Here is a 22,536-nt window from a genome sequence, read left to right as displayed (position 1 = left end):
AACGGAGCAAAGAAAAGGATATTGTGAAGGCGGCGAACAGACAGACAAACAAACACACACACACACACACACAGATTCTGTTGTTAACATAAGATGGAGGGCAAGCAGCCTCCTTTAAGTAGAAACAACCTGAGAACTCTTCATCCAACAGAGGCTGCACAGGCGTGTGTGTGTGTGTGTGTGTGTGTGTGTGTGTGTGTGTGTGTGTGTGTGTGTGTGTGTGTGTGTGTGTGTGTGAGTGCTCACCAGGTACAGTGATGCGTCCTGCTGTCGGGTGGTTCATGTCCTGAATGAGTCCGTTGTGTTTCACCTGTAAACAGACATTTAAGGTAAGTCAGTCGGTTCTTGTTTTTCTATTAACTCACACTCACACCCACTTTTGTTTTTTTTAATGTACATTGTCCCTGTCAAATAAAATAAATAAACTACTAGTGAACTACAGGTGTTCTGCCTGTAAACTCAGGTGTCAGGTGTAAAGCTTCAGTTGAAAAAAAACAAACACACATACACACGCATTCACATCCTGTTGCAGTGAAGACGCACTAAATCACAACCTGAGGATTCATCCACCATGAAAAATAGTCCCTGTTTGCAGTATCTCCTGAGTGTGATCCACTGGGGATTAATGGGGTATTTGTGAGTGTTTAAGGTGATCAGTTCAGTCTGGGTTTCAGTTTTAATATGTATCACTATGCATATGTGCTCAAGCTGCGTTTAAATGTAATGTATAAATAAACTATACTTTCACTTTATTCAATGACGGTCATAATTTAATGATGAAATAAAAAATGAATGTTTGTCAACGAACAATTTTACTTCCACGAAGATGTTGAACGATTGGGGAAAAACCCAGACGACTCAAGTTTCATTCTGTCAAACGTAGGTTTGATCCAGTCGTAGATCAAAGTCTTTTTGTTTGTCGGCTATGAAACGGTGAAGTAACCCATGCTGTACATGCCAGAGCTGCTACTAGAGTCAGAACATGAAGCTGAATTATGACAGACTGTGGAAATAGTGGAGGATGTGGGTGAAGCTGGAAGGTAAACGTCCATCTAACAAAAGTGTGTGTGTGTGTGTGTGTGTGTAAAATGAGACTAGAACATAAACACGTCTCACTTTATGTTGTCGCTCTTACACACACACACACACACACACAAACACACACACACACACACCTCGGCATGTGTGTGTGAGCGTCTACATGTGTCGGTTTGTCTACCTTTCATGTCTATAAGCTTTAAACTGACAGAAAAATAACTTCCTCCGTTTCTCTGGTTTCTATTTCATGTTCGTTCATGTTTTCTTTTTCCTCTTGTTCTCATCCATTGTTGTCGATTCTGTCATTCTTATTTTCCATCCCCCCCCCCAATCTCTTTTATGTCTCACCTGCTTCCTTTCCATCAGATTCTCCTGTTCCTGCATCTTGAAATAATTCATGGTTTTCAAACCTGGGCTCCATATTTGTGGTCTGAATAACTCATATATTTTGAAATCTTTGATTGTCTCTACTGGATGAGTCATGCAGCAGTGAACAAGGCTGTAATGTCTGCCACATAATCCTTGATGGATCAAAGTTTGCAAACCTAAAATTGTTGTTTTTGTCCCCGACAGACTCAGACTATTATTCTAAGTGTCTGACAAACATTACATTACATTTTTTAACCACCATCAGCTGCTACGTCACTCTTTTTAAAAACACCAGACAACAATGATAATTACAGAGAGGTTACCTCACAAAAACAGGATTTGTTCATCTACTGTCACCCTGATTGGGTAGTGTTTACGTGTCCTTGTGCGTTGATCTGTTGGATTTGACCGAACAGTTCACAGAGTCACTTTGAAAACAAAAACAAAGTGGTAGAAGCAGCGAAATGAAATGAGCTTCATCTTCACCAGTGGACAAGCAGAAACATGTCTGTGGTCTTGGCTGCGAGGAGGTATTAATTATATTTAAAAATTTATACAACAAATATAAAATGTAATCCCAGAGGACTGAAGTTAATAGATAAAATACAGACACACTAACACACACCATCTGCAGTGGTTAGCTGTAATAAGATACAACTACTGATAGATGGCTTTAATTTAAACATCAAGCATGACACACTGTGCAGGAAGTCAACCAGCGCTAAGTGAAATATAGTGCTTGTGTGTGTGTGTGTGTGTGTGTGTGTGTGTGTGTGTGTGTGTGTGTGTGTGTGTGTGTGTGTGTGTGTGTGTGTGTGTGTGCAGTCACTACATGTACCAGTATTCAGAGCGTATGTTTAAAACACTACATAAAATATATTTTTTTAAATATAAAACCTTTTTCTCGTTAAAACCTCCAGCCGTATTTTACGACGTACGCGTTGCCATGGAAACCACACAATCAGCAGATCATTTGAAATTAATCCTTAATGTTGAGCTATTCTTTACTTTTTCATTTCTTACTGACGCTCAGTTAAATGTTCTCAGAGAGTCACATGAGACATTTAGCAGCTGCCGTCTGAAAGTTCTGTTTCATCTTTTCCCACAACCGCAAATAATCAACACCAAACAAAACAAAACGAGGCCTCCGACATTCATCACTCTGTGAGATACACAAAACATGTTGATGAAACAGAGACAACTGGCTCAAATTCTCACAATCATGATGGGAAATGATGGCAAGGCTGCACGGATGTAATATCTGTGGACTCCATTTCTGAGTCCTGTAGTTTGCAAAGTGGCCTTCATAAAATGTTCCATCTTTGTTGGGTTTTTTCGACAGCCAGCCAGGAATTCTGACCGTTGTGGTTATCAAGAGCCACAAACGATCAAATAAAGACAAAAGGTAGGAGCTGCAGAGAAGGGAGAGGTCAACAAATGCTAAGTTATCAAAGCTCAACAGTCTGTGATGCGGCTAACTCATTAGCCGCTAATGAGCTGGGTAACATGTTTCCAGAACGAGACTCTAGTAGGGATAGGGATGCTGTTATTTATTCATCAGACTACAGAAGATAAAAGAGCCCGTAGTAACTGGTCAACTTGTTTGTCGTCTGTCTGAGTCTTTGAAGAAAAAGCAGTGAGGGCTGGGTCATTTTTAAATCAAATAAAAATAAAAAAAACCTTTCACTCAGTGGTCCTTTCATTACTGTCGTTTGCTTATTCTCAGCAGGAAACTCCAACAACAAGTCAGGTTACAGATAGCTTTATATTGTTGCTGACATGCAAATACAATAATGTTGTAATGTGACTGGATGTAAAAAGTGGAGCTCAGACATGTTGAAACTTCTGTTAGTATATTAAAGCATAACGCAAAACAGATTATTTGTCTGAGATTACAAGAACAAACATGGGCCAGAGGTTAAATTCTGAAACTGGATTAGCTGAGGCGACACCTAGCAGGGGGTTGTCACTCAAAGAGGCCCCGCCCCTAATTTCACAGAACTTTCATTTAATTGTTTATTTTTTTCATTCTTTGTGTCTAAATTTAGCCTATACGGTTCAGGAAGGAGATAAGCTATAGAGCCCAACACTGTTTTTGTAACAGGCTGTTCATGTTGATCTCTGCTGTTGAGTTTAACATGGGGCGTTATGAGGACTGACTCACTACAGGAGACCGCCTCTAGTGAACAATAGAGGAACTGCAGATTTTTTTGGGGGACTTGGAGGGGAAATTCAACGTCATTTATAAAACATGTTACAACCACTGCATGGATGTAAAATATGCATTTTTAAATGTTGGTGATTGATGAATATCTGAAGTCTACTAAATGTTTCTACAGGACACACCTTGCTCCTCCCTTTAATATTCTGACATACAGTGTGTGTTTGTGTGTGTCTTTGTAGTGTGTGCCTGTATATGTATCTGTACAGTACATGCGTGCTTACAAGTGTAACAGTATGATTGCATGCATGTGTGTGTGTGTGTGTAATTCAATCTGCTTGTTATGCAGGGTATCATTATATCCATATGGAAATATCTCTCTCTTGCACGCACGCACACACAAACACACACACACGAACACTACTTGTGTTTTTTTTTTAAAAACATAAAATTGTAGTGTTTGTGTGGAAGAAACAGGAAAGTTAATCACCACACACACTCACACAGTTTTTGGACAACACGGTTAAATAAACGAAGCTGTGTGTGACGTTTCTTTTCTGAATAACACAAAAAAATACAAAAGATCCAACAGTCAGACTCGTGTGAGCAACTTGAAGCTAAACTTTAAGTCTGAGTTCAGACTCAGTCTGTTCTGACCTTTGACCGACTTCTAAAATTGTTTATCATGTAATAAAATCCAAGATTTATTCAGTAAACTGTTTATTTGACACACAAACCTAAGAAAGAGAAGATTTTGTTCTCTTTTTCCTCTTTCATCACTTTTTCCACTTTTGCTCTCTACATGTGTTTGTGTTGTGTACAGCGTGTGTCGAGGTGACTTTTCCCTGCATGATGTTGAGATGCTTCAATGAAGAACATCAAACGTTAAAGAAACGCACACACACACAACACACAGGCATACACAACAAACCCAGCTCCACGATCTCTTACTGCTCTGCAGTGTGTTTGAACACATGGTGTGTTTGACTAAAATCAGGACGTTAAGCCTCACCTGCCAATCCTGTGCTTCTTTCTGAATGGCATGTGTGTCTGTGAGTGTGTGTGCCATGTGTACTTTGCCAGCCGCGGTGGAAAAAAGGCGAGCCTGAAAACCTGAACCGCAGCGTCTGTGTGCAGTTAGCAGCCTGATCAAAAGACAGATGCACTGATCACAGAACAGTTTGTGGTTTTCCAGCCACGTGCCTCCTCTTCCTCCTCCCTCCTCATTTCCTTTATTTCTCTCTCATATTTATACTACTCCTCATATCCTATCCTTTCAACTCTGGGCCTGATTCGCAAAAGAATTTTTGTGGCTTTTGCATCCCCTAAATCTGTGAAAATGTGTCAAAAGGACACAGTATTTCACAGAACACATGAAAAGGGTTAAACGCTGCCTTACAGAGCAAACAGTCTGTCTGTACTCAGTGTAGTTAAATGGCCTCACAAGGCGTAAAAAGTTTCGCCTACTCTCCGAGGTCACCATCATTAGCTCCGTCAGCATGAGCGTGCAGCTCCATGTAGAGTAATAGTTTCTCTCAACATTCAGACACTAAACAACCACAACCACTATTTGGGCATGGTTGTGTCTGAATATCATTAAAGCGACACACTTTGTGAATTTGACCTTGACAGTGGGAGAAAAGGATGAACAATTCATGTTTATGCCATTTTTAGTGAATCCGGCCCTCAATCTCAACATCTAGAGTCGTCCTGGTGGGTTTGTTGAGAGTGATGTAACAGCTGTTTGAGGATAAATATTCATCTTCCTCTCCATGTTAATTTCAACAGCTATTTGCCACAGACCAGCACTAACATTTAAGTCCTGTCTTTTCTCGTCAAAAACACAACATACCTGCCATCAGTGTTCTCATCAACAATATGCGTTTAGTTAACGTCTTGAATTATTGAAACCTATTGAAAAAAAAAAAAAAAGGTTGTTGATACAGCTTTCTCCGTATCAAAAGCTCCGTCTCTGTACGGATCCTTTCTGTACTGTTGTCAGACACCAAGAACAATTTGAGCCTGTCTGGGACTTTTAACATTGCAGCAATGGCAACCTGTTTCACTGCTGCTGGTTCAAGTAATTAACCAGACCAAATAAATAAAAAAATCTTCCAGATCTCTCGTTTAAACAACTTTTAAGTACAAATAACTGCAGTAATGTACTTTCTGATAGTGAAACAAAAGTCTAATTTCTACAATTCAAAGAAAACAAGAACCAAACCCGTGACAATTTATTTGATTATTATTCGTCTTTATTTTTGTTTCCCCTTGGTGTGTACACGAGTGAATCAAACAGTTTGAATAAAGCCAAAAGCTCACAAAAAGTTACAGCATCTCCAACGAGGTCATACATTCGAATGATTTGGCCTATAAGAAGCTTTGAATTCATTCAGACTTATAAGATGGAAATCAATCATCTTTGCAAGAACAAACACTCGTCGAACTCCGGTCACCAACTTCTGAATCAGTGAGGCCAACTCAGATGATGACTTCTTCACCCTTGTGTTTCTCTCTGCTCTCCTCGCTGTTTCTACGCCTCCTCTCCCTTCCTATCGCTCTTTACTCTTTGAAGCTAGCTGTGGCAGTCCATTAAGTCGACTAACCAGCACCCATGGGAGCCATCCAGGCCCGCTGTTACATCATGTTACTGCAACATCAAGGAGGGGAGGATAGAGTGTGTGCAGCTCGATGTATGTGGAGTTGTGTATATGTGTGAAAGTGTGCGTGTGTGTCAAGATCTGAGGTTGCCTGAACCTGCTGCTCTCGGTTTGACCTCGACAATCAAAGCAGTGTGTGAATAGCGCAGCGTTTTCATTCCTGTGAAGTGTCAGAGCAGGTTTTTTTCTTCCATATACGGCCTCATATTAGCACTTAACAGGATTTTTAGATGCGTTACATAAAGCTGCAGCCAGAGTGTTTACGGTCCCAAGTGACGTGGTTTTTCATGATACCAGCTCACGACATGAATAATGCCCTTCATCGGGTTTTAGTTGGCGAAATATTTACTTCCAACTTTGAAGAATAAAGCAGCGAAGTGACACACACTGGAGGAGCCATGACTCTCTGTTCAAAGGTCTCCTTATAAAGATCAGGCAAATCAAACGTTATAAAAAAGTGACATTGCTGTTTCTAAAGTTTTTAATAACTCTTAAAGTACTGCAATAGCCCTATAGTAAGATTATGCTAAATGTATTTTATCTGAATATTGCCAAGGAAGGGAATTCCTAAAAATGTTATTCCCCCTACAGGGCAGAGCCTCACTTTATGCATCTTCCAGAACTATTAAGTGCTAATGAGAAGCTAATGTCTGTGTTAGTGTGCTGACTATAGCACCACCAGAGCTCAGCCTGATTGTTAAATCACACAGAGATGATTTGGCATTTTTCATCATTTATAACTTTAACAACCAAACTCTAAACACTAAAAATAAATGATGTCCGACAACGTAAATCTAGCCAAATGTGGGCTCTGTATTCTGATAAATGCATTATGAATAATAGGCCCAGACACCCTTCAGAGGAAACTCATTCGCCACTTACAGTAATGTCATTCTTTCGATCACTACCCGAAGCTCCTGACTGTAGTTGAGAGTGGGAACAAAGATCGATGGCCGCTCGCTGTCATGTTAGTGTGTGCGAACAGGTGAATCAGAATTTTAAAATGTAGCCATGTATCTTTGAAAGTGTGTATTCTTGGTCAAATCAGGGAATCAATTGTCTGTTCAAGACGCATTGGCCCTTGCTGGATCAGGAAATGTATGTATGTATTAGTTAGCTTAAAATAATCTCAGAAAGTTAAAAGAAAAATAAACGTTTTCTTTTTCATTACTGCCTTAAGAAGATTTTAAGAGTATGAACAAAGAGATATTTTTTGCCCCCCCCCTTTCTTTTTTTAGTCTGATTGACACTGAAGCCTTGATCAGAACTTGATACAGGGCAGCTTTCCAGCTCTGTGGAGATAGAGCAGAGGTGGGATGAACCCGCAGATGATGCTGATGGACAGGTTAGCTAATAGAGCCTTTATAATGACATCAACTGTTGAATAAATCATTGTTGGAGCCAAGACAAAGAGTTGGATTGACAGGGTCAAGATAGAGAACCCCAGAGTGATCATGATGACCTTAAAGGCCTTCCTCTTCATGCTGTTCTGATTCTCACGCTCTCGGCCCCCCTCACCCGGCCCCGGCCGCTTCAGCACACAGAGAGCATGGACACCAAAGTACAACATGGGCACCAGGAAGAACACACATTTGGATAGGAACATGTAGTTTGCTTGCGAGGCGGAGACAAATGAACTAACGTAGCAGTCCAGTAGCATCAGCAGCCAGGTGACTATGCAGCACGCTAACCTGTAACTGAGAGGTTTGAACCTGTCAGGAGGAAAGAAAATATGTTCTCTTAAAGTGACAGATTGGTTCCACTGACAACACAAATGGCTAAATTAAAGTTTTGTAAATTCAAGGCCAGTATTTGAATAAAGAGTACAAAACAATATAATATAATCTGGCCCACATTTGGACCATACAGATTTATTCAGTAGTCTCAGATATTTTTTGAGTACCTGAGAAAGATTGTGGGATGCACCACAGCCATGTAGCGTTCCAGAGAGATCCATCCCTGAAAGAGTGCTGGTGAAACGAACAGGAGCTCATATATCGGTAATAACAGCATACTCTTAACAAACGGATCTATCCTTGGCAGGAAATGAAATATCGTATGCACCAGAGACAAGATGCAAGCGAGGAGCTCAGAGGTGGCCAAATTTAGGGCAAAGAACTCTGAGGCCACAGCTCCGTCTCCTCCACCGGCTATCTGCCTCACCACGTAGATGTTTGCAGGCAGACTAAACAAAACTTTGCAGGAGACCAGGCCAGTCACTCCGTTATAGTAATAGCTGTAGTCAAATGTTGCGTTGTTTACGGACTCATTCATCTCCACCCAGATTTCTAGGACCTGTAGAATAAAAAAACAATGTTTTTTTTATTATGGTCTAAAAATGCTTCTGAGGAAATGACAGTAAGTAATTACTTACCATGAATGCTGCCAGTCAAAAAAATAAATATAATTTAACTTTTGGATATTGATCAAACTTAGTCATTGGGTATGTTAAGAGCAAAACAATGGGTATCAGTTTTTTTAACCCCTCCTACTGTGTAAATCAGTCCGTTGGCAGGCCGCAGAATCTTATAAATACTGTATGATGAGGATGCAAGACTTTGTGGCAGCTTTTTGTTAGGCACTGTGCTGAACTTGTGTTTTACATCTCACGACAGATTTAAGGTGATTTATTTGTATTTTGCCCTGTTTTATATCAAGGAGAGAAAACAAATATGTTTCATATCCACGAGGATTTATTTTACACGCTTAAACTTTAATTTTCCAACAAAGATTCAGTCGGTCCAAGATCAGATGAGCGTAGATAAAAGGTTCCTAAAATAAGACATCTACATTAAGGTTTTCCACACCTCAGTCACAAGTGTATTTCCAGACTGGAGTTGGATCTAAACAACATCTATCCCCTCTTTGTTTTGCATTCAAGATGAACTTCTGTTTGTAATTTGGCCTTTTTGTTTCTCAACTGTTTCACCACAAGCTCAGTTTAAACTGGACCCACCTGTTGATTTGCATGGCAGACAGCGACTGTACATCTGGTGTATTCAAAACAAGCTGAATGAAGACATTGATATGGTGTCTGAGAATGGCTGTGGGTTGAGGCTACGGCCATATTTGCATCAGGTTTTATTTTCATAAAGTAATCTGTCAGTGGAATTTTACAAACAGAGCAGCAGCTGGAGCAGGACGAGATTCATCAGAGTTCAGATGACCTATAATTATTTTATTCAAAACATGAAATCAGTTTTTTGAGACAAATTAACTTGTGGCTTAATGTCAAACGCTTGGTCAGGCTGACTCTGTTTTATATAGCGGTTGTAATTTGGGCCAGTGGGTACAAATTGACATGTTAAGACATGTTTTTAGCAGTAAAAATAGCATATTATTTTTCACTGAACCATCCACTTAAGCAACAATAGTTTAAATTCAGCAAAAATGAAACACAATCGCCTTCCTGGTAATGGGATGACGGTAGAATATCAGAGATGGATTTGTCTAAACTTGGGTGAATAAAACCAACGCTGTTTGATTTGAAACACACCACCAGAACTAAACTTTAAAAATAGCAGTTTTTCTTAAAAAAACAAAATGCAACTCCCAGTACTGATAAAGAGCATTATTTTGATTAAACTTTATATATTTGTTTGTATGCATTTGACTTGTTCGATAAAGCTTTTGAGTTTGAGTAGAACTTACCTTTCAGCTTGTCTTCTCCATAAGTATCTCAGTACCGAAGCATCGTTTGGCTGTTTGTTCTCGTCTCTATATGGACATTCATCTAGCGTCAGGTCATTAGAAGAGAAGATCTGAGTCAGCCCCCCGCTTCATTTGCATGACTGATGCATTTTTATCGTGCAGTATGTTAAACGAGTCAGATTTTCCATATACGCTTTTAGTAAAAACAATACATGTACATATTCTGTCTCATTTCTGAAAATGCTAGCTTACTTAAAATGTAGCTATTTTATTATAAGTTAGCCAGATTGGTCAGCAGGCTTCAGCTAGCTACCTAGCTAGCTACACAGACCATGGAGCCAACAGATTGCTGACCAATTCAAACAAATAAAGAACAAATAAATAAGCTGCATTTACAATTACTTATCATAGGTGATATTTTTTTAAACATAAGCCTTTGAGAAAAAATAAAAGATGCAATTTACAGTTTGCGTTGCATAAGTTGTGAAATTTGGCTTGTTCTTGCAACTCAATGAAAAGTCAACACACATCACAAAATGCTTGAAACTGTGCAACTTACCAGTGATGTCTGTTGACAAAGATTCTCAAAAGCATCTTATAAATTTTTTTTCCTTATTTGCTGAGATGTTTCTTTAAAAATGATCAGGATCTGGAGATGTTTTCATCGTAAAATAGAACTTTTTCCAAATCATTACAACATCACAAATGCTACAAAAACAAATAGTGACGGCTGTGTTTTGTTCATTTCTGGTGTTTGTTTTTGAGTGTGTGTGTGTGTGTGTATGTGTGTGTGTGTTTCCTACAGAGTTCCACTTCTCTTGATGTCCCCGTCGTAGAGGATATAAACACATCATTTAATAAAAAGAAGGAGGAACAGTTTCAAGAACAGCATTCTGCTAGCTTAGCGGTCAGGACACTTGTCTTCTTGTCTGTTACTCCACTGTCACTAAAACTGCATGCCTTCAGAAGAAAACACATCAAGAAGATTAACATCATCCGACAGCCAATCACGGAAGCTCTGTAAGTGTGTAGGTTTCTCAAGCCAAATGTAAATACTGAAATGCTCTTATTCACAATAGATGATTAATACACACCCACAATCGGAGGAGGAGATAGATTAAAAGGGCATGCCTGCAGCTGCCAGAGTGACTTCAGATGCTGACTGTCAGTTTGTGCAGGAAAAATCAAAACTAAGTTATTCCCACAGTTAGGGAATCGGCACGCACTGATTGTTTGCAGTTGTACGACCAAAATTAGTTGTAAAAAATATGACAACCATTATCGTTGGCATTCAGAATTTCTCTTTAGAAACCAATGGGTGACATGACTGAAAGTTGTAGTGTCACTTTCATAATATACTCTCAACATGTTTGGAGCGACACGCCGTCGTCAAAGAGGGCACACTGTTTTTTTTTTTTGGGGGGGGGGGGGGGGGGGGGGGGGGGTTGCGTGAGAATCTCTTTGAAAGAAGTGGAAACTTTACCAAAAGGATTGCGTTTGTTTTGGATCGAAGAGTTGCCCAGAAAAGTTGATCAATTGTGTTTTGGTGTGAAAGAGCAGCTGCGCTCCAGGTGTGGAGGAGGAAATTAACCTCTTGTCAGCAGGGAGCTGCTCAGGAGCTGCAGACACTGGTGAAAACAGCCAAGTATGTGTTCATAGTGTGTGGAAATGTTAATCCCAAACCTCGGACCTACTGTATAAGAGGAGTGACACTGGCAGCATCAACACGGGCGGATCAGATGAAAACAATGACAGAGATAAATGAGCCTCAGATGTCATTGGAGATTAATTGATGTGTGTGTGTGTGTGTGTGTGTGTGTGTGTGTCCCATAAGACTCATCTACTTTACCTGCAACTGATTATTCCCAATGATTGCTACATACAGTATTAGCGATGTTATTAAGCTGTTAAGTAAAGTTGTAAGAAGAGAGAAGGTGTGATAGAAAAATTGCGATGAAATAAAAGTAGAATAAACTCATGGATGAAACGACGTTGGCCGAAGAGACGTGAGAATGAGATACACTCCAAATCACAGTCCATCAAGGAGAAAAGCATAGCGAAAATTAAAACAACACAAGATAGAAACTATGCTCACTGTGCGTGGTGTAGAAGATAAATGTGAAAATATCATCTCTGAGAACTCATTCAGGTCATGCTACCAATAAACAGAACACATTAGGCCGGCACGTTGAGGAGATTATGCAATGTGCGATAACGCTGTTCAGTGTAGCATTAATGAAAAAGGTTGCTATGTCCCTCTGCTGTTCTTCGAGTTTCATACAATAGCTGTGTTTGCAACATGTCAACTCTGAATTAAAAATAAATTGAAAAATGGTTTTGTTCCTCCACTTAATTAGCAAAAACAAGTCCAGGTCAGGGCCAAAGAAAAATAAAATCCAAACTCCTTTTTAGACACTCTGATGTGCTTCCAGCTACCTGCTCAACGTTGTGACTGTGATGAATTCAAACTTTTTGTAGCATTTGTGATTAATTGGGCAGCTCTTGAACACAGCAGGGTGACTTGGATCGATTTGACTTATAGATGTCAGAAGAGTTGTTACAGGAGTCAGAAGCTGCTGGTTTTCCAGTCAGCCATCTCAACAGTCGCTGCACATCCACAGTGCAGGAAAAAAATGAGAGGATCCAGAGGATCCCCAGGAAAAATGTAGCAAGGAATAATGGACTTAAAAAAAAAAAAAAAAAAAAAAAACCAGAAAATTATGACAACAAAAACGTTGCCAGGAAAGGCGCACAACTGTAGTGAGCCACCAGCTTCACTCAAGTCTTCAAAGTCAGGACTGTTTAATGAGTAAAGTTTTATATACAGGTTTCCCTAGCTGTTTCTTCAACTTGCAGTTTAGTATTTTAAACCCTGTTTCTTCGAGCATTTTAAAATACAACTACTGACCACAGAAAGAAATGGAATTGAATCTTTAATGTCAGCTAAAGGCTAAAGAGCTGAATGTAGGCCAGCAGATATTTGAAGGGAGGGAGGACGAGGTGAAGAGAGGGTGAGAGGTCTTTGATATGAATCCCAGCTTAAAGACGAGCATGGTGAAGTCCACAGAGATGGAAGTGATAAATTCATAAAGTTGGCATGAACTCGGCACTGATCCAAGACTTATGGAGGATGAAGCTGCTTCAGAAGTGATGTTTATAGAAGCTTTGACATTTCATCACAGACCTGCTGCCTGCCAGAAGACCTTCAGTCATCTGTAAATCTCAACGAAGCAGGCTGAGAAAACAAGAGGATCTAACAGCAAAATATGGGAGATCACTTCAGTCAATGCAGAGTCACTAAAAGAAATACACGAACATGTAGAAATATACAACTGAAGACGATGGCAATTGTTTATACACTTAGCTCCGGAAAAACTTCACAACTTCACTTCAAAAATGTACATTTCTAAACCAATAAATCGTTAATAGAGATGAAAAAGGAAATGGACACAGTTAGCCAAAGGTGACGTCGACATAATGTTGAAGTCCTGAAAGTTCTCAGGTGGTGAAAAGTTTAAATATCTGCAGTTCAACAATAACATGATGACTGGAAACAAGTAAAAGTTCAACTTTACAACCTTGATGCTGACCAAAGATTGTCGTGCCTTTGCTGAGTTTAAAAAAAGAAAAAAAAGCACTTTTCCCTTTTATTATTAAAATAAGAAAAAATCCTTACAATGAGAGGATATTGTATTTGTTGAGCTTTTGAAATGAGACAAAGGGACTGATGGCAAGAGAAGAAAAGGGTGAATCAACGGCTCAAAAGAAGAAATATATACACAACATAAACTACATCGATATAACGATATTGTCTTACCCTATAGCTTGTCTTTGTCCAAGCTGAGACTTGGAGGATATTTTTAGCTCACCGAGTTCTAGTTTGAATCACATGATATGTTCACTCAGTTCATAGAAAACTGGTAAAGATATTGTTAAACTTTATGTGCCATAAATTGGAGCATTCAGCAGCGGATGTTGAACTATGCGACTGTGTTCAAACTCATAAAACCAGTTTCCACAAACAGCCAACAAGAGATGGATAAAAGAGAGGATGAATGTTTCCTCTGGATCAGGCTCAGCTCAAGTGTTCAGGCAGCCTGAAAACAGCCAAGACGACTTATTATCAGAACAAGCTCTGCAATGCCACGGAGACAATGTTTTCTGCTTCAACCACCTCCTCCTCCAACCTCCGATCTGTTCACACCAGACATGTTTGCCTGATATTTTACTGAAAAGGTTACAACCATCAGTAATCAGCTTTCTGAGCCTTACCAACTCAGCACAAAGGCACCAACCGAAAGTGCCTCACTCGACTCATTCTCCTCTTTGACCGAGGACGAAGTCTCAAAGCTTGTGCTAGACTCTCGGGCCACCACCTGTCCTGTAGACCCAATACCATCAAGCCTCCTGTAGCCGATTTCCTCTCCACTAAATGCTGCATTTAAGCATATAAAGTCCTGTCTGTCAACAGGTGTGTTCCTAACTGCATTCAAGCAAGCTCGGGTCACCGCTCTGTTAAAAAAAAACACACTCAACCCAGCCCACGTTGAAAACTACCAGACCAGTTTCTCTTCTGCTCTTTTTGTCAAAAATACCCGAGCGCACAGTCTTTAATGAAGTTTCTGAGTTCCTCTCCAAAAAAGGATCCGTTTGACCCAAATCAGTCATGCTTTAAGCGAGGCCACTCGACTGAGACTGCACTAACAGAATCGCACGAGCTGCGGGTCAGTCCCTGTTCTATTACTACTAGACTTGTCTGCTGCCCTTGACACAGTTAATCCTCCTATCCACGCTCTCTAAAGTTGGCAGCTCAGGATCTGCCCTCTGCTGGTTAGTGTCCAAACTCTCTTTATCCACAGGGGTGCTCCAAGGGTCAGTGCTTGGTCCCATTCTCTTCTCCATATACACAAGCTCACTTGGTTCAATAATCCGCTCTCATGGCTTCTCATACCACTAGCTATGCTGACGATACCCAGCTCTTCCTCTCTTTCTCGCCAGGCAATGTTTCAGTCGCAGCGAGGATCTCGTCATGCCTTGCTGATATCTCTAAAGGGTCGAATGAATGCTACCTTCACCCGCAACCTTTCAAACACTGAGCACCTTGTCATCCCAGCCAGTCTCTCTATGCAACAACATGTCAATATCCAGCTTGGAAAACCAAACTCATGCCCACAAAGTCTGGGTTTCATGAATGATGACCTGCTAACGTCTAAGGTTCAAGGGACCTTAATTGCCCAGTCATGTCATTTCGCCCTGTACAACGTCGGGAAGATCAGACCTTACCTGTCCGAGCATGATACAAAGATCCTGGTAAAGGCTCTCGAGATACCACACATGGACTGTTTCAACTCTTGACTGGCAGGTCTTCCTTTATGCACTATCAAACCCCTGCAAATGATACAAAAAAGTAAAAGCACGGCTGGTTTTAACCTACCTAAAAGAGCACATCACTCTGCTGTTCATCCTCTTACACTGACTCCCAGTTACAGCTTGTGTCAAATTTAAAACTCTGCTGCTCGCTGAACTGAACCCTGTAATCCAGGTCTACACTCCTACACTTCAATGAAAGGCACCTGATCCAACCTTTACCACAGGGTCCTAAGACGCTAACTAGACTCTTCTCCTCTGTTGCCCCCTGGTGGTGGAATAAACCTCCAAACTCCATTCGATCTGCAGAGTCCCGTTGCACCTTTAAGAAAAAGCTTAAGACCCAGCTCTAATCATGATTACCTACGACCTTAATGATGATGACAATGATCTCGATAATGGTAATGACAATGGTTTTGTTTGACAACGAAGACAATATGGTTTCCATACTGGCTAGAGCTCTCCAGAACTGCCGTCAATGTCGTGCTTTTGCCTCTGTGCATTGACTGTCAACACCTGTGTGTCCAATCGTTTCCACTTACTGGCATTGTTTCCTTTTTTTTCTAGAGCCTTGCTTGTGTTGTACTTACTGTCTGATGTAAAGTACCTCGCTTTGGATAAGAATGTCTGCTAAGTGAATTGTGGAATACCCAATCACACATCTGATAACACACACACACACAAACAGACACACACAAAGGTGAAGAAAGGAGAAAGACAATCACTGACAAAGAACAGGGTGTTTAAGGAGAGAGTAAACGACAAGGGGAGGATAAGAGACAAGTTTATAAAGAAATAGATGATATGAATAATGACAGAAGGCAGAGGGAAGAGGAGGAAGAAGGAATGAAGAGGAGGGGTGGCAGAAAGAGGCAAAAAGAGAAAAGCGATAGAGGCGAGCTGCAATGTTTTTCATGAATGAGAGTGAATCTGTAAAGGTTTATTGCAGCTAAAAATGACAGCATGTTTTCCATATGCAAGCCCCCCCGAACACACACACACACACACACACACACACACACACACACACACACACACACACACACACACACACACACACACACACACACACACACACACACACACACACACACACACACACACACACACACACACACACACACACACACACACACACACACACACACACACACACACACACACACACACACACACACACACACACACACACACACACACTTTGGCTCTGTCAACTGGACTGCAAAAGTTTCCAGTGAGAAGAAAATCCCTGCTCTGCTCCAGTTGTTTCAACCTGTGCTTGAATATTGAGCCAGTGTAGGGGTGTGTGTGTGTGTGTGTGTGTGTGTGTGTGTGTGTGTGTGTGTGTGTGTGTGTGACTGCTTTGTCTTTTATGAAACAAAGTTCACCTTCAGTTCCCTTTTTTCCCCTTGTTTGTGAGAAGGCTGAGTTCAGACAGTCAGAGAAAAGCTGCAAAAGAGCCGCAGTTCCTTTGGTGTCCACAGGAAGCTGTCTCCTGCGGTGAGTCGGGGGGGGGGCAGTAAGACTGTGTTCTGTGACTTCAGGACCAGATTATTGTGTGTGTGGGCTGGGCTGATTACTTATAGTTTATTATTATTGGTGGAACTAATAAAATTAACAAATTGGTGTAGTGTTGAACTATAACGACTGTGGGACTCAATCAATTTAAATTAAGCAAGACCAGTCAGTTACTCTGTGTCAGGGACTTTAGAGCAATAAAACATTTAAAAGTATGCAGAGCAGATAACAGCTCTCTGGGGTGCTATTCTCCCACCATATCATAAGAGCAGGGTTTGGACAACAGAAACCAAATTCACTGGAAGTTAAAGGTTTCAACAATCACTTTTTAGATGAATCTCTATGTTACATATGTATAATGATTGATTAATGGTTAACAAATTGGTTGACGTGTGTTCAGGGCGGCTGCATAAATAAGGCAGTGTAATCTGAAAATGACGCTGGGCTCTAAGGCCTTGTTTTCTAAATCTGATTTTTAGCACATCCAGATAGTATGTGGTTTGTTTTTTTTGCTGGTCTGAACACAAAAAGCCACATGAGATCAGATTTTTACAAATCTGATTCAAACCACTTGAGGAGGTTTCAAATCGGATTCCTACAGATTCGACTCAATCGTAACGTCACCATCGAAAAATAACAACGACGTAGATCCAGCAGGCCAGAAGTTAATGTTGGTCAGTGAAAGAAAACAGCAAGAATCAAAACAAACGTAGTAAAACAAGCCCGTGGACAGACTGCACAGTAAAACATTTTGCATCAGAAATAATCACACAATGTTGTTTTTGCTGGGCGCAATCCGTTACCGTAGAAATCAATTTGGATCGGACCACGTCAATAAGGACAGGCAGATCGGATCTGTTCTCATGCAATTTGTAATCTGGACAGTCAGTCAGTTAGATCGGATTCTGATCAGATTTGGGGAAAAATCAGATTTGGGCAGCAACAAAGCCGAAGTCTTTTTCTCCAGATGGCTGCCTGCTGCCAACCCTCCACACGCCCTTTGGGGACAATTTAAAAAGACGCTGGCATTAAAAAACAAGAAACAGATGGATAGAGGCCCTTAAAGCTACTGTACATTAAGACTGTCACCTGATGTCAATTTACAAGTCTGGTATTGGTCTTCACAGCAACATTTCTGATGAATAATAACTCATAAATACATTTGTGTTGATGCATAAAAAGAGTCAACTTTGATTTCATATTTTGACTTTTTTTAAGGAAATTATTGGTAACGCTTTACGTTACAGACCTGCAAATTGTGTCGTAATGAAGTGAGAATTAGGCATTAAGTAGACAAACTTCATGTTAATTTTCCTCCAATTGCTATGAAATTTGTGGGTAATTTTAAAGAAATAATAAAAAACTTTGTCTAATCATTGTCTATTTACGATGACATTTGCAGACCTGTAAAGTAAAGCATTACCAAATGATTTCAGTGGGGGTTTTTTTTAGCTCTGGTATGAATACATCGCTCCACATGTACGTCATTGGGATCTCATATTCAAATCTCTGACAACTTCATTGCTCCTCTTGTTTGATCTTTTATATCAACACGTTTTGGAATTTTAGCTCATAAGCAGCCAAACAAACTGCTTCTGAAAAAGTCCAGAAATAACATCTGAAACACAAGCTGATGTCCGCATATGTCCTCTTTATCTACCTCCCTTCTTTTGTTTGGATCCCCGTCTCCTGATTATTTTCTGTCTGTTTATCTCTCGAATGTCACCGTTTAATTGGACGCCCCTCCTCCTCCTCCTCCGTCCCCATGGGAAAGTATGCAGACACATTTTGATTTGATTATGGCTCACAAACCAAACTATGCTCAGACACATTCCAGCTTCCACAAACAGACGACATGAGGAAACTGCAGAGCAAGGCTGCGTTGCACGTGGCCACCATTTGAGGGTTCGATTCCCTCAAACATTCGCCCTGATGTTTCAAACTTTTTTTCCCTTCCAGATGTGTCTAGCTGACATGAGGTGGAGGGACCACTGCCAAGTCAATCAATGAACCAATCAAATTCACTTCCTTTACTCTTCTTTTCTCCATACAGCTGATGCACGACACCCTCTGCAGGCGGGAGGAGTCACTGCATCAAAATGCAGCAACACAAAACTGTCCAAATGTTATTCTGACTTTGATCAAAAATTAGAACGGAGGCAAAAGAGTGGAGAACATGAGGAGATAAGGAAACAAAATAATGAAGTTCAAGGGGAAGAAGAAAAGGTAAAAAAAGGAGAGGAAAAGACAGTTCCTCTTGTTTTTTAAAACAACACATGGTTTCCTGAGGTCCCTATAATCACTATACCTGTGTCCCTCCCATCTCTCCTCCTCCCTCACCTGTTCAGGTACAACATAAACACTGTTGTCATTTAGGTGAAATGAAAGAAAGAACACAAGGACACATGGGGAAAAAGCAATGTAAATTAAAAGAGAAAGAAAAAAAGATGGATGGATGGATGGATAGATAGATAGAAGGTTGAATAGATTTGATTGGATGATTTTTTTTTCTAAATATCTTCCATGTTGGTTTCTCAGAGAGAAAAATCATGCTCCGATGTAGGACAGATCATCACGCTCTGATTCTAATCCTTCCTCCTGACAAGTTTTGAATCCAGTTTAAAGGATTTCCTGATGCTTTTAAATACGTCCAAAAGAAAACTATTAAAAAATAATTAAGGGCTTCTTTTTTTGTGGATTGAAGCTCAGATCATGTCCTCAAAAGATAAAAAACAAGTCATGTTTCTATTGTGTTTCAGTTGAGAAAAAAAGTGTGATTAAACTTCTGCACTTTTAACGAACAAATATATAGGGGGAGGGTTATAAGACCCATCTGAATAGTCGTTGAACAAAGTGGACAAACATAAGGTGATGGTAGGTTCCCACTTGACAACCTGTCTTATGTCACGGCTCTGGCCTGGACGGAGTCAATGAAGCCAAGTCTGTTGAAGGTGGCAATGTTGTTTTAGTTGCTGGGGGCAACTCCAGGAAGGACCATATAGTGTAGGTTAAGTAATCTAATCCATTCATTAGGGCAGAAGAACACCTAGTGTTTATTTCAAATGATTTGACAATGAGCAAAAAGGTCTCTATTAAAACCCATTATATCATCACATTTTGTCCCTGTTGTCAGTATAACCTCAAATCTTATTCCTTGTTTTTATTGGCCGCAAATATATGCATTTTTCCTTTTCCCATTATGTGGCGTTTCTGAGACAGCTGAAGGTTGATGTGCCCAAACTGTTTTCAACTCATATGGTCCCGTTATAATCTAAGGCAAACATTAAATTTGTTGGACAAAATATATTTTGTATTGATTTACTATTCCAGTAATGTATTTTATCAAATTTGTTTTTTCGTGAAAAGTAGCATCAACTTGGTTAATCTGGTATTCCTGACGCCTGTCAGCTGCTGAGTTTAAGAGTGACATTTCACAGGAAGTGGTGACTTACTGTATAGTCATATTTTCTGCTGTAAATATCAATATCCGCAAAAAAACAATTCCTCCATAGTTTTTTCCAGCTTTTACAGAAAATACATTATTGTGAGGAAACAAATGCCTTTTATGGTGATTTCTGGTATTTAAAAACGTTGTATTTTTGTTCATTGTTTAAGGTCTGAATGACGAGAAGATAAACATTTTTGAATGGCTCCTGTCGCTTGCTTCAGGCTGCAGTAGTGACACATGCTGCGATGACTGCAGTCGGCGCAAGTATTCACTGGAAGACGACATCAAGTGCTTCAAATTTGATCTATTCTGTTGAAGGAGCTATCCGAACAAACACGGACATCCTCCTCTTGACATTTTTTACATTGACTCTGCAGGGCTCTGATAGTCTGAAGCGTACATGGATCCTATCAAACTCACCTCTCACACTTTCCCAGATGTCCCAGAGTTGCTTTCCGTGAACGCTGAGCTGTTCCAATTGATTATTTTCATTATATTACCCTCCCTCAGCGCCATTACATCCTCTTTCCTCTCTGATTACTGTCGACAAGAAAACTCTACTTATTCCTTTTCCAGTCACTCAGAGGTCAGAGCTTTGTTTTGGAGACAAAAACCTCTGAACTCCTGCACATCGCTCGTAATCTAGGTTGTTTAGGAATTGGAAAGTCTAAAACACATTGCTCAGTGTCCTCTTGAACCAGACATGGTCGTCAGACTGAGTGCCAGAGTGACAATGTTACCTACAAATATTTTTTCTTTCATCACAACAATATAAACAAAATGTTCCTTTAGATTATCTCTGTGGAGGTCAACGGTTTAAAATCCTTCCTCTGAGAGAACTTCACATCAAGATCTCTGAGAACTTCTCTAATCTAGTGAGCGACGCACTTCCTCTTCATGTTACATTATGACCTGACAGAGGGAAGAACCTTTTCAGCTACCTCTGTGTGAACTTATTATTTCCTTAATATATCAGTGTAGTCCTGAGGATGTCAACCCATTGATTGTCAACTGCAGTTTAGAAGGTGAGAAATCTGGCAGCAGCCAATGCCATAATAACACATGTTAATGATAATAATAATAATACATTATTACATAATATTTGATGGCAGCTTTCAAGCCACCCACGGTCACCTTACAGGGGATAAAAGCATCAAATAACACAGAATATTAAAACCAAACATTGAGATTAAAAAAAAAACAAAAAAACATCCATATTTGTAGCCTAAAGTGACCGTATTTGGATGAGAGGGTTATTATGTATTCCATTTACCTTAAGTCAGGGTTAGGAATTACATCTTCGCTGTGTTCACGGCATTCCAGTAACCAGTTGACAACAAGTCAGACAAGCAACATGGACGCCTAACTTATGCTAACTTATGCCACACGATAACACAATAGTCTATTGTTTGTAACTGAAATAATTACACAAAATAAAGCCCAAAAAGTTGCTGGTAAACACTATAGTGTACATCTTAAACTTTACTGTTAGCGCCTGTAGCAGCCATGTTGGATTTTAACTCGGGCTATCGTAGTTCTTCTAAGTTTCTGAGTCTGAGTTGTGACTTTAGAGCACGTTCCTGATGATAGATCTGACTAGCAATGAGGGATTTCCAACTTCTGAGGCCAAATCGAACACACCACTAGCAATGGTGAACAGCCTGTGCCTGAGGCAGATCCATTAGCTGGAGATTTAGGTAGTTGATGTTAGCTGATGGAAAATCAGGTAAGATCACACCCTAGCTGCCCATTTGCACAAATCTCCAGTGAGAAAGTGGCAAGTGATCTCATATCATCTCATATCTACGTTTGTCTCGGCTTAAAAAAAACAGCCATTCTGACTCCATGCTCAGGCCACCACAAATAAATCGATATATAAAACAAACAGTGAACATGCTAAATAGCTTGATATGGTAACTGTAAATAAAATAATGTTGTACTGTGACTGGTTGTACAAAGTGGAGCTCACACGTTTTCAAAGGTCTGTTGGTACAATAAAGCAAACAGCAAGACAGAATATTAGTCTGCTTTGTATAAAATCTCCAAAAGGCTCCAACACTCATGGTCCAGAGTTCTGTGACTGAATTAGCTAAGGTGACACCTAGCAGACAACTGGCAGCTCCTACCTGTCACTTAAATAAAATGTCAAATGAATTAGTTATTTGAAACACCCGCCATGGAGGCATCCTCAGATAGAAGTTGCCCACAATCTAAACATGTGGCCGTAACCGAAGCAAAGGTCTGTCAGGAAGTCAGAAAGTTTAATCCGCCGCCGTTGGCCAACGGCCCGCATCACGGAGAGACCCTGGACTTCTGACCGGGTC

General features: G+C 40.3%; 2 protein-coding genes and 1 long non-coding RNA gene across 3 annotated transcripts in view; 1 reads left to right on the top strand and 2 right to left on the bottom strand.

Moving 5' to 3' along the window:
• Positions 1 to 22,536, top strand: part of inhbaa (inhibin subunit beta Aa) — a 267,804-nt gene that overhangs the window by 71,631 nt on the left and 173,637 nt on the right. The gene's annotated exons all lie outside the window — the stretch shown is intronic.
• sugct (succinyl-CoA:glutarate-CoA transferase) overlaps positions 1 to 22,536 on the bottom strand; it is a 54,864-nt gene that overhangs the window by 2,111 nt on the left and 30,217 nt on the right. Inside the window, exon 13 of the mRNA XM_079361533.1 lies at positions 247 to 310. Within this exon, the coding sequence (XP_079217659.1) occupies positions 247 to 310 (64 nt within the window). The remainder of the gene's footprint in view (positions 1 to 246; positions 311 to 22,536) is intronic.
• LOC306835109 lies at positions 6,734 to 9,903 on the bottom strand. The gene is made up of 3 exons (XR_013780584.1): positions 9,880 to 9,903; positions 8,132 to 8,523; positions 6,734 to 7,940 (listed from the first exon to the last, which is right to left on the bottom strand). It is a non-coding gene; the product is annotated as an uncharacterized lncRNA (long non-coding RNA).

Source organism: Symphodus melops, assembly GCF_947650265.1.
Source record: "Symphodus melops genome assembly, chromosome: 14".
NCBI lineage: Eukaryota > Metazoa > Chordata > Actinopteri > Labriformes > Labridae > Symphodus > Symphodus melops.
The sequence above is the reverse complement of the archived record's forward strand: the minus strand, read 5'-3'. Positions and strand labels throughout refer to the sequence as shown.